At 44.3% G+C, this 17,989-nt stretch overlaps 1 protein-coding gene across 3 annotated transcripts in view; it reads right to left on the bottom strand.

Moving 5' to 3' along the window:
* The window catches only part of LOC21393260 (elongation factor P), a 23,726-nt gene extending 6,226 nt beyond the window's left edge, over positions 1–17,500 (bottom strand). For 2 of the 3 annotated variants that reach the window (XM_010101206.2, XM_024167618.1), the window contains exons 1-4: positions 17,160–17,500; positions 16,879–16,909; positions 16,736–16,749; positions 16,598–16,648 (exon numbers count right to left, since the gene is read on the bottom strand). In XM_010101206.2, the coding sequence (XP_010099508.2) occupies positions 16,598–16,648; positions 16,736–16,749; positions 16,879–16,909; positions 17,160–17,423 (360 nt within the window). In that variant the 5' untranslated portion in view covers positions 17,424–17,500. The remainder of the gene's footprint in view (positions 1–16,597; positions 16,649–16,735; positions 16,750–16,878; positions 16,910–17,159) is intronic. The other variant, XM_024167620.1, reaches the window with a different exon arrangement.
* Positions 17,501–17,989: the final 489 nt, after the last annotated feature.

Here is a 17,989-nt window from a genome sequence, read left to right as displayed (position 1 = left end):
CGCGCACTGTTCCCTCTTGCCGGAGAGCAAGGAATTTCTCGCAGTTCGAGCCCTCCTGTGACGGTCGGAAACGGTCGAGCAACAGCCTTTTGAATTCCAACCAGTCGCGAATGGGCCGGCGCCCGTCCGTCCACTGGAACCAAGCCAGAGCCTCGCCATCGAGACTAATGGCCGCCGCCTCTAGTTTCTCCTTTTCATCCATACGATTTAGTGCAAAAAATCGCTCCGCACGGAAAATCCAGCCATCTGGATTTGTGCCTTCAAAAATCGGCATTTCAATTCGCCTTGTCATACCTCCCAGCCGGAATTCTCCTTCCCGGTGCTCATACGCCGGTCCGCCTCCGTTCCCTTTCTCAGCCCTAGCCTCCCTAAATTCCGAATCTTCTCCTCCTTGTTTTTGCAACAACGAATCCAATTTTCCCAAAATCAACGCCACATTCTTCTCCAATGCAGGAATCTTCTGCAAATCATCCTTAACTTCTTCCATCTCCTTCGCAATTTCCTCCCAAACCGAACTCAACTGTTCCTCCACGGTACCGAGTCTTTCCTCCAATTTTCTGGCACCCATCACAGATTACGCAAGATCGACGCTCTGATACCAATTTGATACGAGATCACCAACAAATCACCGGTAAGAATGCAATTACTCAAGTATTATTCAATTATCTACTATCGGAAAGATTCAATTAGGAACTTTCCACACACACAGAGGTTTTCGAGAGACCTCAACTCTCCAATTTCCTCACAATACAATTGTCTAACTGACTCCTCTCTTTATTTTCTAACTATATATCCCCGGATACTACCATAGACCGCCCCCTTAGAAAATTCCCCTTCTACCCCTGCCTTTTATTTCTCCTCACGTAAGTAAAGTGCACCGGTGGCCTATCACATTTCTCACAACTGGAAACGTAATCCCGGATTACTTGCTTCATGCCCTTCTAGAAAAAATTTGCCGAAATTCGTTTATAGGTGCGTAAGAACCCCGAGTGCCCCCCTAAGACCGAGTTGTGAAAATCATGTAACACCTGGGGAATCCAAGAAGGAGGCAGCACTAACCTGTTTCGAAACCACAGTATGCCCTTGCGGATGTCATAACCCTCATTCGTGGGACGTCCCTGGTTCAAATTACGGATGATTTCCAGACACCCTGGGTCTGTGAGTTGCCCCCGACAGAGGTCCGTCATGTTAAATTGGTAAGAGATGGAGAGGGCCGCAAATTCCACCGGAGAGGCTTCCTCCCTACGCAAAAGGGCATCGGCAACCTTGTTTGTTGCACCCGGTTTGTACTGGACTTCAAAATCGTAGCCAAGGAGTTTTGTTATTAATCGCAGTTGATCCGGCGGCAAAATCCGTTGATCCAAGAGGAATTTAAGACTCCTCTGATCGGTACGAACTAGAAAATGCCGCCCTAAGAGATAATGTCTCCACTTTTGAACGGCCAGCACTATTGCGAGGAGTTCCCGCTCATAAACCGACTTCAACCGGGAGGTCGCCGAAAGAGTTTTGCTAAAGTAAGCAATCGGCCTGCCCTCTTGCATCAAAACCGCGCCCACCCCACTGCCCGATGCGTCGGTTTCGAGGACGAACAATTTAGTAAAATCAGGCATAGCCAGGACCGGAAGTTCTGTCATCGCACCTTTGAGTTGACGGAAAGCTTCCTCGGCTGCGGAATTCCAGCTGAAAACGCCCTTCCAGAGCAAATCAGTAAGGGGCCGGGCGATAGAGCCATACCCCCGAACAAAGCGTCTATAATAGCCCGTGAGGCCAAGGAAACCCCGAAGCTCCCGAACGTTACGTGGAGTAGGCCATGACAGCATCACGCTGATCTTGGACTGATCAGCGGCCACACCCCCGGCCGAGAGTACGTGTCCTAGGTAGTGTACCTGTTCTTGTCCAAAAACGCATTTGCTGAAATTAGCAAATAAAGCCTCTTTCCGCAGCACCTCCAATACCTGCCTCAAGTGCAGGAAATGGTCCTCCCACGACCTGTTGTACACCAAAATGTCGTCAAAAAAAACTAATACGAATTTGCGTAAAAACGAACGAAATACTGAATTCATAAGTGATTGGAAGGTGGCAGGGGCATTAGTAAGGCCGAAAGGCATGACGAGGAACTCGTAATGCCCCTTATGCATCCGAAAAGCCGTTTTTTCCACATTGCTCTCGCGGACCCTGATTTGGTGGTAGCCCGATTTCAAATCCAGCTTAGAAAACACCCTTGCCCCGTGTAACTCATCAAGCAGCTCATCAATTATAGGGATGGGGAACTTGTCGGGGATGGTCAATTGGTTCAATGCTCGGTAGTCGACACAGAAGCGCCAGCTGCCGTCTCTTGCGGACTAGCAGTACCGGGCTTGCATAAGGGCTGCTGCTTGGTCGAAAAGCCCCGAACCCCATCTCCCCCCCCCCCAGCCTCTCTATTTCAGCCTTCTGGACCTGCGGGTATCTGTAAGGCCGGATGTTGGGCGGTGACACGCCATCCCGAAGGACGATGCAGTGCTCTCTGGTTCTTTGTGGTGGTAACCCCTCCGGCATACTAGATACGGATTGGAACTCCCGGACGAGGTGCGCGCATCCTGCCGGCAGTGGTTGTACATCTCCCTCAATGGCCCCGTCCTGTGTTGTTCTGATTTCCAGGAGCACCCCGACACCCGAATGGTTCCAAAGCCGTGACAGGGAACGCAGGCTAACCGGCGAGTAACACAAGGACGGATCCCCTGTCCAACAAATCCACTTCGAGCCTTGCTGGAAACGCATGGTAAATTTATCCCAGTCCGCCCGAACTTCCCCTAAGGTTCTTAACCAAGAAATGCCCAACACCAAATCTGCACTGCCCAGTTCAAAAGGAAAAAAGTCTTCGATAACCAAGTGTCCCTGTACGAGAACCTGGACCCCTCGGCATACGCCGCTCTGCCGGAAGCTCATCCCATTTCCGACCTCTATCTTGTGTCGAGCGGACAGGTCTGTGGGAATGGCCAAACGGGTCACCAGATCAGCGGATATGAAACTGTGGGAAGCCCCACTATCGATCAAGAGTGTCACCTCGCATTCCCCCAGAGTCCCTTTGAGTTTCATGGTTTTTGCCGTCGCCATACCTTTGAGGGAGTTAAGAGGGAGCCCTAGAGCCTCCTCTGGCGAATCTCCGATGACTTGGGCCTGCTCCTCCGCGATCTCTTGGCCTTCTTCTTCACTTCCCCCGTCCTCGCCCACTGCCAGGAGAACTTGCAATTGCCGATTCCTACATCTGTGACCGGGGCTGAATTTCTCGTCACATTTGAAGCATAACCCGCGAGCTCGCCGTTGTTGGACCTCGTCATACGATAGTCGCCTGTAATTGGATCCGCCACCCATCACCAAACCCGGAGCAGGTGGGATCTCGCGATTCCGATTAGGGAGCCCTAGGTCTCTGGGAGTTTGGGATTGAAGGAAGCTCTCGTTTCTATCTATGGTAATATTAGGCGTGGAGTCGGGTTTGGGTTGCTAAACCCAACTTTGCCGCCCCACTCTACTCGGTTATTTTGACCCGCCCGAGATTTGCGGATCCGATGGCGTGCAACAAACCACGGCAGTGGCTCGCTTTCTTGCCGTGGGCAGAGTATTGGTTCAATACGACGTATAACGCTTCCATTAAACGTTCCCCCTTTCAAGTGGTCTACGGTCGTGACCCTCCTGCCTTATACCGCTTCATAGATGGCTCGACAGCAGTCCAAGCGGTTGAGGTGCAGCTCCAGCAGTGCAACCAGATGTTGGACGCACTCAAGCATCACCTCCTGTTGGCTCAGAACCGTATGAAGAAGTTTGCAGACAAACACCGCAGGGAGGCCCAATTTTGACCTGGAGACATGGTGCTCTTAAAACTCCGTCCTTACTTTATGAAGACCTTGGCTCGGAGGATCAATGAGAAACTCAGTCCTCGCTTTTATGGACCCTTTCCAATCCTCGAGCGTGTGGGACAGGTGGCGTACCGCCTTGACTTACCAGCAACCGCCAAAATATATCCGACATTTCACGTGTCCCAGCTAAAGGCTTTCCGCGGTCTGCATCACCAGGGGCAGCCCCTTCCTGCACTGTTGACTGAAGACTTGGAGCTCATCATGCAACCGGCTGCGATTCTGGATTCTCGCACTGTCAGTATTGGGGCACATCAAGTACCCGAGGTGTTAGTCCAATGGGCAGGCTTACCATAGTGGGATGCTACGTGGGAACCCCTAGCCACGATCTCCGAGCAGTTCCCGACTTTCAACCTTGAGGACAAGGTGCTACTTCAGGAGGGGGGTAATGTTAGGCCTCCACCCCCACCCCTTAAGTTTGTATATGCTAGGAGAAGGAAGAAGGATAGTCAGGACGTGGCAAGGAATGAGTAGGGTTAGTTTCGGGATTTAACTAGGATGGGCTGGGGGGAAAGTTGTTACGAATGGGGATCTGAGTATGTGAGGATCCCGAGAGTCTGTTATGGGGAAACGGGGAATAAATAGAGGAGAGGAGGAGAGAGTAGGGTATCGAGAATTTGGTTAATAGTCATTGAGTCTTGTTAGGATCCTAGGACTCCTACCGTTAGATCTAGCTGAGTACGTAATAAAAGATGAGATTGGAAGAAGGAAATGCCTCTTAGATAAACTTTCTCATTAATTGGAATGAACGAAGGAAAATTACATGAAAGGAAATGACAGATAGTGAGGAGAATTCGAGGACCCTCTAGCCTCCAAGACAGTTTCTATTACAACTCAAAATACTCGATGCCTTCTACCCTAATCCTCAGGCTATTTAAGCCCTATTTTCCCTGGCCAGCCTCTCTTCTAACCGTAACATATTCCCCTCCCCCTTTCCTAATCCCGAGACACAAAATCCTAACCGAATGGCCATCCCAAGAATAATTCTCACCACAATTACTGGCCTGCCCTTGCTTGTCGTTCTTCCTCTTTCTAGCATACACAAACTTAATGGGAGGAGACCTAACAAATCAGTGCCCTTGAATGGCTTTATCTAGGACACGTGAAAAACAAAATGTATCCGTGCGCCAGCCGGTAGCAGGAGGTGATAGGCAACTTCTCCGATCTATTCCAAAACTTCAAAGGGTCCATAAAACGAGGGGCTAGCTTCTCATTCGGCTTCCGTGCCAAGGATTTGAGGCGATAAGGCCGCAGTTTGAGGAGAACACGATCCCCAGGGGCGAAGGACAATTCCCTGCGATGAACATCGACAAACTTCTTCATACGTTGCTGCACCACCACGAGATGCCCTTTGAGGACATCCAGGAGCTCATTCCGCTGTCTGAGCTGCTGGTTGACATCTTCTACTGCCGAAGGTGAGTCTTGGAACCGATGAACGGTGGGGGGCTCACAGCCATATACCACCTGAAAGGGAGAATGCTTGGTAGAGGCATTATAATTGGTGTTGAACCAGAACTCCGCCCATGGCAAGTACTGCGACCACGAACGGGGTGTGTCACTCGCGATCATCAGTTTTGGAGGAAAAAAATCGGAGAACTGTGACTGAAAACGGCCATAACTTTTGATCCAGAAATCATTGCTAGGCCTACAATATACCAAATCGAAGCTCTTTTCGAGCTCTACAAATGTGGCAGGGCGTAACCCGCCAACCCAGTTTTTTGGGCCAAAATTCACTTGTTTTCATCAGTTTCGAAGGAAAAAAAATCGGAGAACTGTGACTGAAGACGGCCATAACTTTTGATCTAAAAATCGTTGCTGGGCCTATAATATACCAAATCAAAGCTCTTTTCGAGCTCTACAAACGTGGCAGGGCGTAGCCCGCCAACCAAATTTTTTGGGCCAAAATTCACTTGTTTTCGTCAGTTTCGGTGGAAAAAAAATTGGAGAACTATGACTGAAGACGGCCATAACTTTTGATCCAGAACGGAGATAGACTTCCAAGCACCTGTTTACCACTTCCGTTTGCCCATCAGACTTGGGGTGATACGCGGAACTGCGACTTAGTTTAGTGCCCTACATACGAAACAATTCTCCCCAGAAAAGGCACATGAAAAGCGGGTCCCGATCAGTGACAATAGAGCCAGGAATACCATGGAGCCGCACAACCTCACGAATAAACAGTTCAGCCACTTTCTTGGCTGTGAATGGGTGAGACAATGGCAAAAAATGGGCATATTTGGACAGCCTATCCACGACGACCAAGATGGTATCAACCCCCTTGTGACCGTGGCAGTCCACATATGAAGTCCATAGAAATATCCTCCCATATCCTCTCCGGAATAGGCAGTGGCTATAGCAGCCCGGTGGGAATCAGCGCATCAGACTTGGAACGTTGACAGATGGAACAGTCAGTCACATACTGGCGTATGTCTCCCTTCATTCCCTGCCAAAACAAGTTACTTGCCACCCGCTTATAAGTGCGCAAAAACCCGGAATGCCCACCTAAAGTCGAATCGTGGAACTCATGTAGCATTCGACGTATCTAAGGGGAATGTTGTGGTAGGACTATCCTGCCGCGATAGCACAATAGGCCCTGACGGAGGGAAAATCCGGCTGCCACCTTGTTGAAATAGAGGATATTTACTTTAATAGTACCGGATTCTAGGAGATATGATAGGAATGTAACTAGGGATAGTCAATTACTAAGGATCCGGAAAGGATATTAGTGTACAGCTATTAGTTTCCTAGTTTAGCTAGTTTCCTAGTTTAGCTCATTGTATTTTTTCTATTTAAACTAATGTACTGTAATACAGAAAAGATATAACAATAAACTTTTCTTCCTTCCATTACCTGTGTTTGCCTATTTGGTATCAGAGACATTACCGATACCCTTAGAAACCCAAGCCGCCATGTCTGAGGTTGCATCCGAATCCACCACCTCCTCTGTTGTTCAGACAAAAAATCCTGAGTCTCAAGCCCAAAATTCTGAAACTCACTCTGTCCAAATCACCACCATTCGGCTAAATGGTGAAAACTTCCTCCGCTGGTCTCAATCCGCGCGGATGTATATCAGAGGCAGGGGCAAAATTGGTTACTTGACCGGGGAGAAGAAAGAACCAGAGACCAAGGATTCGTCTTACTCGACTTGGGATGCAGAAAACTCAATGGTAATGACTTGGCTGGTGAATTCCATGGAGGAGGACATCAGTTCCAATTATATGTGTTATCACACGGCAAAAGAACTCTGGGACAACGTTAACCAGATGTACTCAGACCTGGGAAATCAGTCCCAAGTCTTTGAGTTGACGCTGAAACTCGGAGAGATTCGTCAAGGGGATGACAGCGTTACAAAGTACTTCAACTCCTTTGAAGCGCCTGTGGCAAGATCTTGACTTATTCAGCGATTATGAATGGAAATCGCCTGAAGATTGTAACTACTACAAGAAGACTGTTGAAGACAATCGTATCTTCAAATTTCTCATCGGGCTCAATGTAGAATTCGATGAAGTTTGAGGGAGAATCATTGGAAGGCAACCTCTACCCTCAATCGGAGAAGTCTTCTCAGAGGTTCGTAGGGAAGAGAGTCGTAGGTTGGTCATGCTGGGAAAAAAATCATCATCAAATGGTGCTGTTGAGACCTCTGCCTTGGTTGCTGCCGAAGCAAATATTGGCAAAAAATTTGATGAGAAGCCTCGTGTCTGGTGTGACCACTGCGGAAAGCCTCGTCATACCCGAGAAACCTGCTGGAAAATTCATGGTAAGCCTGCGAATTGGAAGAGCAAGCAGGAAGGCAGACCTAGCCGTGCACCATCAGCCCATGAAGCCGAGGTGTTCCCCTTTAGCAAAGAGCAGATGGATCACCTACTAAAGCTGCTGAAGTCCAACTCCTCTGCTGGTACTCCTAATGCTTCCCTAGCTCAAATAGGTAACAACCTAAAAGCCTTGTCCTGTCGTTTAAATCCTGCTGTTACCCCATGGATCATTGATTCGGGGGCCTCTGATCATATGACCAGTTTTTCCTATCTATTCCAAACTTATTCACCCTGTTCCGGCTCTGAAAAAATCAGAATAGCCAATGGTTCATATTCCCCTATTGCAGGAAAAGGTTTTATCAAACTTTCAAGACTTATTGACCTTAAGTCTGTTCTTCATGTCCCTAAACTTGCCTGTAACCTGTTATCAGTGAGTAAATTGTCCAAAGATTCTAACTGTCGTGTTGGCTTTTTTGAATCTAACTGTGAATTTCGGGAATAGAGCTCGGGGAAGACGATTGGCAGTGCTAGGATGATAGATGGTCTCTACTATTTTGAAGATGACATCTTCAGTAATAAAAAAGCTCAAGACTTGAGTAGTATTAGTTCCATCTCTGTTAGAGAACAAATAATGTTATGGCATTTTAGACTAGGACATCCTAGTTTCCCTTATCTGAATAAATTATTCCCTATTTTATTTAAAGGATTGGATTGTTCATCTTTTTACTGTGAAAGTTGTTTTCTATCAAAAGGCCATCGGGCTACTTATTTTCCCCAACCTTATCAACCATGAAAACCATTTTACTTAATTCACAGTGATGTTTGGGGACCTTCTAGGGTTATCACTGTTTCTGGAAAAAAATGGTTTGTGACTTTCATTTGACGATCATACTCGTTTGTGTTGGGTTTATTTAATGCATGAAAAAACTGAGGTTCAAAAGTTATTTATAGATTTTTACATCATGATTGAAAACCAATTTCAAACAAAAATCAGCAATTGATAATGGCACGGAATACTTCAATGAGGTTTTAGAGAATTTTTTAAAAGAAAAAGGTATTTTTCACCAATCCACTTGTGTTGATACTCCACAACAAAACGGAATTGCCGAAAGGAAAAATAAACATTTACTTGAGGTTTCTCGTGCTATCATGTTTTCAATTAATGTTCCAAAATATTTGTGGGGAGAAGCTGTTTTAACAACATCCTATTTAATTAACAAAATGCCAACTCGTATTCTTAACTACACTACACCTCTTGAAAGTTTTAAAAAATTATTCCCTGAAACTCGGATTCATTCCAATCTTCCTTTAATGGCATGTTTACTTACCAGGATTGAAGAATAGGAGTGGAGAATGGGAGGTTATCCCATGTTTACTTGCTCTTTTTTATCCTGGAATGGGAGTGAGATTGGTGGGCCCCACTCAAATTTGGGATTGAGGAATGGGATTGGCACTCCCATGCCCTCCCTTGGGATTGAGACTCCCATTCCTAATATTAATATTAATTTACTATTATACCCTTATTTTACTTATAAATACACAATTAAAAATAAAATCCAAAAAATAATAAATGCAACATATATTTATTATTTTATTTGCCTAATATTAGCCTAATTATTGTTCACTTTAATATAATAAATATGTACTTTATTTTTAATAAATTAATAATATATTTTATTTTTTAACACTATTTTTTATTTTTATTTATTTTATTTAAAATTTATTTTTATATTTTAAATAGTTGTACAATTTATATTTATTATTTTAGTACCCAATTATTACACAAAATATTTTAATTATGATTAATTTTAATATAATAAGTAGACTATATTTTTTAAATTGAAAATATCAAATTGATTTAAAGGGTATATTAGTACTTTTACACTTTTTCATTCCGATTCTGGGTGTAAGTAAACGTATGAATGAGATTTAGAATGACTCCGATTCCGAATCATATTACTAAGTAAACAGCTTATTTTGACTCCGATTCCTCACTCCGAATTCTACCCACTCCGAATCCTGCCCACTCCGATTCATGCTCATTCCGATTATGTGTAGGTAAACATACCATAAAAGTATTCGGATGCACTGTTTTTGTTCATTTACCAAATAGACTTCGGTCTAAATTAGACCCACGAGCTGAAAAATGTATTTTTGTTGGTTATGCCCCGAATAAAAAAAGGTACAAATGTTTTAATCCAGCTACGAGAAAATTGTTTATCAGCATGGATGTCTCATTTGTAGAAAACCATCCTTATTTTCAGAAAAATTTCCTTCAGGGGGAGAAAGAGAGTAGTGAAGAAAATTTTTGGGAGATTTCTAACAAAATTTCCTTACCTAAAACTATTATTTCAAATAGCACTAATTCTTTCAAACAAGGCAATGATGTTCAAAATTTGGGAAACCTAGAATCCCCTAATACTAATATGCCGAGCCTTACTGTTTCTCCAACAGGGGGAGAAATCCTACCTATGGCTCCACAAAAACCGAACTCTGAGCTTCAGGTTTATTCTAGAAGAAAGAAGCATAAAACTAGTAGAGAACTAGCTATTGTCTCCACGCAAGGCCAATCAGAAGTCCCGAACACTGATTCACTGATTATCCAAGGTACTCAGAATCCTAACTTACCTACAATTACTTCCACTATTTCTGATCACACTAAATCATCAAGCCAAGTCCCTTTAGACCTTGATATTCCTATAGCCATTAGAAAGGGAACCCAAACCTGTACTCAACATCCTATTGCCAAATACCTATTTTATAAAAAACTCTCCCATAGACATAGAGCCTTTACCTCAAAAATTTCCCATTTGTTTGTTGCAAGGAATATTCAGGAAGCACTGGATGACTCGAATTGGAAATCAACAGTGTTAGAGGAGATGAATGCTCTTAAAAAGAGTGGAACTTGGGTGGTAGTAGATTTGCCCCGAGGAAAGAAGATTGTAAGGTGTAATGGGTTTTCACTATTAAGTGTAAAGCTGATGGTAGTGTGGAAAGGTACAAGGCAAGACTTGTGGCGAAAGGATTTACGCAAACACATGATATTGATTATCAGGAAACGTTTACCCCTGTAGCGAAGATCAATTCAATCCGAGTCCTATTGTCTCTGGCTATTAACTCTAACTGGCCATTACATCAGTTAGATAATAACAATGCCTTCTTAAACGGAGACTTGGAAGAAGAAGTATTTATGAGCTTGCCACCTGGATTTGAAGGAAAACATGCTAAGAACAAAGTATGCAAACTAAAAAAGTCATTAGATGGCTTAAAACAGTCTCCAAGGGCGTGGTTTGAACGCTTTGGAAGAGCTGTAAAAGGGTATGGATATCGACAAAGTCAGGCGGATCATATTATGTTCTTTAGACATAGTGAGAACGGGAAAATTGCAGTGCTGATAGTTTATGTGGATGACATAATTCTGACAGGTGATGACTTAGAAGAACTAGCCAGTTTGAAGAAGAAACTTGCCGAAGACTTCAAAGTTAAGGATCTAGGAGTCCTAAAGTACTTTCTCGGGATGGAATTTGCCAGGTCAAGAGAAGGAATTTTCCTGAGTCAACGAAAATATGTACTCGATCTACTCGATGAAACAGGTCTACTTAGGTGTAAAGCTTCAGACACTCCAATTGAAGCCAACTTGAAGTTAGAAGCTGCCAAACCCGAGAATATAGTTAATCGAGAAAGATATTAGAGATTGGTAGGCAAACTGATTTATCTATCTCACACACGTCCAGATATAGCGTTTGCAATCAGTATGGTGAGTCAATTCATGCATTTTCCTGGGCAAGAACACTTTGATGCAGTATACAGAGTTTTGAGGTATTTAAAGGGTTCTCCGGGTAGAGGACTACTTTCAAGAAACGAGATCATTTACAAGTAGAAGCTTACACAGATGCTGATTGGGCAGGAAGTACAATAGATAGACGATCTACATCAGGCTATTGCACCTTTGTCGGAGGTAATCTTGTTACTTGGTGCAACAAGAAACAAAATGTAGTAGCAAGAAATAGTGTAGAAGCTGAGTTTAGAGCTCTCGCCCATGGAATTTGTGAAGTTATGTGGATCAGAAGACTTCTTGATGATTTGAAGGTCAGTATCTTCTCCTATGAGAGTCTACTGCGACAATAAGGCAGCCATCTCAATCGCTCACAATCCAGTTCTCCATGACAGAACCAAACATGTAGAAGTTGACCAACATTTTATCAAGGAGAAACTCGAATGTGGCATGATTTGTATTCCATATGTATCTACTACTGAACAAGTTGCAGACATTCTCACCAAAGGATTATACAAGAGATATATTGAAGATTTAAGAAGCAAGGTAGCTATGGAAGATATCCACCAGCCAGCTTGAGGGGGAGTGTTGAAATAGAGGATATTTACTTTAATAGTACCGGATTCTCGGAGATATGATAGGAATGTAATTAGGGATAGTCAATGACTAAGGATCCGGAAAGGATATTAGTGTACAGCTATTAGTTTCCTAGTTTAGCTCCTTGTATTTTTTCTATTTAAACTAATGTACTGTAATACAGAAAAGATATAACAATAAACTTTTCTTCCTTCCATTACCTGTGTGCGCCTATTCACCTCGTCACCCTTGTCCAATCTTCTGATCAGTGATGCACAGTCCCCGTCTCGTCGCTGATCCTGACGAATCTCCTCCCAATTCATGATCTGAGGAATAGAAAGTGCGACCAAGCCCAAGTCTGTGTCCTCCCCGTGCCGAGACAAGGCATCGACTACGCGATTCGAGGCGCCCTACATATACTGCAACTCAAAGTCGTATCCGAAAAGTTTAATGGCCAAGTGAAGGTGCTCCGGGGGTAAGAGCCGCTGATCCATCAGGAACCGCAGACTCTGCTGATCGGTTCGCACCACAAAGTGTCTTCCAAGCAAGTAATGGCTCCATTTTTGTAAAGCAAGTAATGGCTCCATTTCTGTACGGCCAAGACAACTGCCATGAGCTCGCGTTCATAAACCGAACGAAACCGTGTGGTGCCTGATAGCGCCTTACTGAAATAGGCGATGGGCCTACCTTGTTGCATCAACACCGCTCCTAAGCCCAAGCCTGAGGTGTATGTTTCGACCACGAATGGTTTCCCGAAATCTGGCATGGCGTCTGTGGCCTCCTTGGTCCACTTGAACTCTCCTCGTTTGAGTAAGTCAGTCAATGGTCGTGCCAAATGCCCGAAATTACGAACGAACCGCCGATAATATCCAGCGAAGCCCAGAAACCCCCGAACCCCACGGACATTTTTAGGTGTGGGCCACGATAATATAGCTTCCACTTTGGCCGGATCAGCCGCTACCCCGGCTACAGAGATAACATGTCACAAGTATTCTAGCCGCTGTTGCCCGAATGAGCACTTCTTCTGGTTTGCAAACAACCGTTCCCTCCTCAAGACCTCTAAGACCGTGGCGAGATGCTCTTCCCAAGTTCGGCTATAGACCAATATATTGTCGAAGAAGACCAAAACAAACCGGCGCACGTAAGGCTGGGAAACCTTATTCATGAGGGCCTAAAACGTGGCGGGAGCATTAGTCAGACCAAACGGCATGACCAAGAATTCATAATGCCCTTCGTGTGTGCGAAATGCGGTTTTCTGCACATCAAATTCCCTAACCCGAATTTGATGGTATCCTGCCCTTAGGTCCAGTTTAGAGAACACGACAACCCCGTGCAATTCGTCTAGCAGCTTGTCGATAATGGGAATTGGACATTTGTCTGGCACCGTGAGCTAGTTGAGAGCTCAGTAGTCGACGCAAAAACGCCAACTCTCGTCCTTTTTCCTAACCAACAGAACCGGGCTCGAAAAAGGGCTACTACTCGGCCTAATAATCCCCGAGGCCAACATCTCCGCTACAAGCTTCTCAATCTCACTCTTCTCTGCTAGTGGATATCTGTACGGCCTGATGTTAGGCGGTTCCGCCTCTGGTTTGAGAGTGATTTGGTGATCCCGGCCTCGTGTAGGTGGCAACCCCGCGGGTGCCTCGAACACTTCAGAACACCGGGCCAAAACCCCCTGAACAACTTCTGGCTCACTGGCCCCTTGTTTGTCTCCCTCCCCTCCTTCGAGCGCATAAATCTCCAGCAAAGCCCCTACCACTTCTCTATGGAACTTACGAGTAAGGGTACGTAGGCTCACTGGTTCCAAACTCAGGGTCGGGTCCCCCTTCAGGCAGGTCCACCCCTCCTCCGTTTTGAACTTCATCATGAACTTTTGCCAATTAACTCTTACCTCCCCCAACGTTCGCAACCAAGACACCCCCAGTACCACCTCAGCGCATCCCAACTCAAAAGGAACAAAGTCTTCAGTAACTCTGTATCCCTGGATTCTCAGGTCCACCCCCTTGCACACACCCTGTTGTCTGAAACAAGCGTCGTTGCCCACCTAGATGCCATAACCCCCCGTGGCTGTCAAAGGAATGTGAATCTCCCTCATGACCTTTTGTGACAAGAAATTGTGCGAAGCTCCGCTGTTGACTAACACCACCACCTCACGGTCTCCCAGAGTTCCCATTAATTTCATGGTATTGAAGGAAGTAATCCCCATCAGCGAATTGAGAGAGAGGCCCGCCACTCCCTTGATCTCCTCTGTCGTAGGTTCCTCTGCCACCACCAACTCCTCGTCCCCGTCATCTTCCTCATCAGCCAACAAGAGCACCTGCAATTACCGATTCTTACACCGGTGACCCGGACCGAATTTATCATCACACCTAAAGCACATGCCCTTAGCTTTCCGCCGTTGGATCTCCTCCTCGATAAGACGTTTGAAGCCAACTCCTCCTCCCTCTGAAGTTCCTGTTGGCTGCGGTGGCCATACCCGAGCTCTTTGGGAAGGAACCTGCTCCTTCCCTTGGTTGGACTGAAGGGAGTTCCCAGAGAACCTTGATGGTGGGTAGGCTCGTTCACTAACGCCCAGATCTTTTCCCAGCCTCTCCGACCCCCACCCTCGGCCCAGCCTCCCCTTCCTAAGTCTCTCTATGGCCTCATTCCATTCCTCAATCTGTTGGGCCAAGTCCATCGCCTCTTGGAGGTTAATGGGCCGGTGTAGCTTAACCTCAGCCCTCACATCTTCACGAAGCCCATTAAGGAAAGCCCCCCTAAAGATGGGTTCAGAAATCCCTCGCATTGAAGCCGCCACGGCTTCAAACCGATCACGGACCTCTGTCACCGAGCTGTCCTGCCACAGTGCCATTAGCCGCTCCGTCGGGTCGCCGTCCTTCGCGCGGCTGAATCGGTGGAGAATCACCGCCTTCAAATCTTGCCGTCTAACCACTGAAACTAGCCGAGAGCCGTGCCAGTACCTTCTCTTCCTCCTCGACCCCATTAATGGCGAAATAGCGTTCCGCCCGGAACACCCAGCCATATGGATCTTCCCCTTGGAAAATCGGCAGCTCGAGTCGTCTTCCCTAGTGGTCCATCCTTCCGCGGCCCCGATTTGGCGAATTGGGCAGCCCCTGCCAATCCCGATCCCGCCCCTGCCGCTGGGGTACTGGTGGTTGGGTCTCTAGGTGGCGACCGATCAAAGTCTCCAGTCGGTGAAGGGCCCCTTGAACGTCGCCAATCTGGGTCCCTACAGCCAAGACATCCTCCTGCAATTGAGGTACATGATCCACGATAGCCCCCATCAGTTGAACGGTCTCTCTTATTGACTCGAGGCTTCCTTCCAAGCTAGAGACGCGTCCCAGGTTGCTCGCCGCCGGCGAAATATGAGCCATGGATCATCGGCTCTGATACCAAAATGTTAGGATCCTAGTTGTTTAGCTAAGATTTTCCAACAATTCCGATAGACTGAAATCCAACTGATAGCCTTTTATTGAATTAAATCACTTAACAAACAGCCAAGAGCTCGATGGAAGCTCTGGTATTCAACAATGAAGGACAAAGAAACAAAATACAAGAAAATTATGATAGAGAAGGATTTTCGAGGAAACCTCAACCTCCCAGCTAGCAGCTTATCCACCAGAATCACGATACCCCTTACAACCTCCATACTCCCCTAATATTCTCCCATGCTCTAACCGTCCCCCCACGTCAGCAGCTCCCATGTTAGACCATTCTCGGATCCCCAGGTGGACTTCCCACCTCCTTAGCCTAACCCACTTCATTTAGGTCCAGGCCCACAACATTACCCCTCTTGGCCCTTCTCACATAGACTTTCCTTACCGGGGGCCTAACAGCTACAGTGTTTTTCTCTCACAAAAAATTTGAATTTCAAACGTTAGAATCAAGAATCATGGTCTGAATATACCTTCCAAACGGTCCCTATGTAAATTTTGAATTATTATTAGATATTTTTTTAATTTAAAATTATGTTGATTAGATTGAGATTATTCACATTTAGGTGTTGGGATTTTAGGGAGGTAGTTATCCTTATAATATCTATTTTAGTTGAATCAACAAATCTTATGAATTTATCATCTTTTTTCTATTTTTATAACGTTTCCGCTACATCAGTCTCAAAGTAAGGTTGTTGAGCAATTACTAAACAAATACTTCCCAAGTGGAACTAGAATTGATTTAGATACGAACCGAAAAAACTGATCGATCAGCCTCAAGGTTTCCTTCTAATTGAATCCACGCTTAAATTTAGTTTTCATTCCTTGTGGGCTCCTTTCTTAACACTCAGCTAATAACTTGATAGTGGAACGAAAATATTTAAGAAGACGTTTGGTTCATGGATTAAAATCATGTGATTAAAACTATTTTCGATTTACGTGTATTTTTTGTGAGAGAAAATACTGTAGGGAATCATGAACCATGATTCAAATCATGGTTTGAATCCTCCAACCAAACGTCCCCCCATCTTAAATAGCAATGCTGTATTCCAGAAATAGTAGAACTTAACAACTCATTTCATTAATAAAAGAAAGATTAATATAGCATCAAAAGTAAACTCTTAATCCTTTTGCCAATAAGACAAACCAAGAAGTTCAAAAATGCACCTTTATGGTAGCTTTCCCCCTTCCTTCATGCGAATGATCAACTTTCAAGACCTATATATATATAAAACCCAAAAAAGCGCTTATACATAGCTGACAGTGGAATAAAATGAATTTTATACAAAACAACTTCAATTTTACCTCGTAAATTCGATCTGATGCAAGTATTTCCGCCATTATCATTAAACGAAATTTATTTATTTTTTGTCCAAAACAAAAAAGAAATCTTTGTCAGTATAAAGGTTTTCATCAGAACAGGAATCCAAACAAGAAACTACAATCACCTTTCTTCTCAATAACATTTCCAGCTCTCAACTGCAACAAAATCGACAAAAAATAAAATAAAATTCACACCAAAATCCCTCAGAAACACAATATCAATCGACAACTCGATCAATTGCTATCTGTTGAAGATGTTTCTCTCAACCATCTTGAAACTTCATTCGTATTGTAATTTTTCTCTTTTTAAATGAAGTTTTTGTCCTTATAAAAAAAAATCATCAAGATCACCGATCTTCTTCCTAGATAAAAAAAAAAAATCAGATCTTCTTCCTAGATAACTCACATTGGTTCCATTAACTTTCAATCCCCTTGTCGGAACGGCACGCCACGGCGACCCAATCACGCTCCTCCCGTCACGGCGCAGAGGCGATATCAGGTCTGACGACAAGCGCGAAGCAAAAGAATGAGAAGAACAGGAACGAGAGGAAGAAGATGATGATGATGATTTCAGAGAGGAGGTTAGGGTTTCGCATGGCGACGAAGTTGAAGAAGCAGAGGAGAGAGAGCGAGAGAGCTTCTTACTGATAAGCTGCGACAAGGCTCGCATTTTCTTGTACGGACGCTCCACCTTAGTGATGAGTTTCGAAACTTCGAGCAAGAGTGGCTATTTACACTCTCTATGGGGTTCACGAAGGAGAATGAATTGGGAAAGAAAAATGCTTAGGCACCGCCCGTGTTTAACAGTCATTGAATTACCGGCCGTTAATTTCGCGAATTTAAATTTTCAATTCAAGTTGAGATGTGATATTTTTTTAGAACTTTTCACTATAATAGAAAAAGTTAAATGTGACATTTTTAAAAAATTTTTTACTGTAAAAACTTAAAACTAAAAACTTGAATTTCACCGAGGCATAAAAGATTCAATATTCCTCTAAATCATGGTTCATAATTTTTTATAATATTTTTTTTAATAAAAAATTTAAATTTTAAAAATTAAAATTATAAATCATAATTTTAAATATATAAACTAAACGTTACTTAAATTTTATTGGATATATATTTTATTAGTGACTGATATTGAATATTAATTATGTCTAATAGTATTGTTTATTAGGAAAATGACTTAAAAGGAGGTCATATTTGCCATCTATCCTTTTATCACATTTTTATTAT

This window comes from Morus notabilis, unplaced genomic scaffold (assembly GCF_000414095.1).
Source record: "Morus notabilis unplaced genomic scaffold, ASM41409v2 Scaffold748, whole genome shotgun sequence".
NCBI lineage: Eukaryota > Viridiplantae > Streptophyta > Magnoliopsida > Rosales > Moraceae > Morus > Morus notabilis.
The sequence above is the reverse complement of the archived record's forward strand: the minus strand, read 5'-3'. Positions and strand labels throughout refer to the sequence as shown.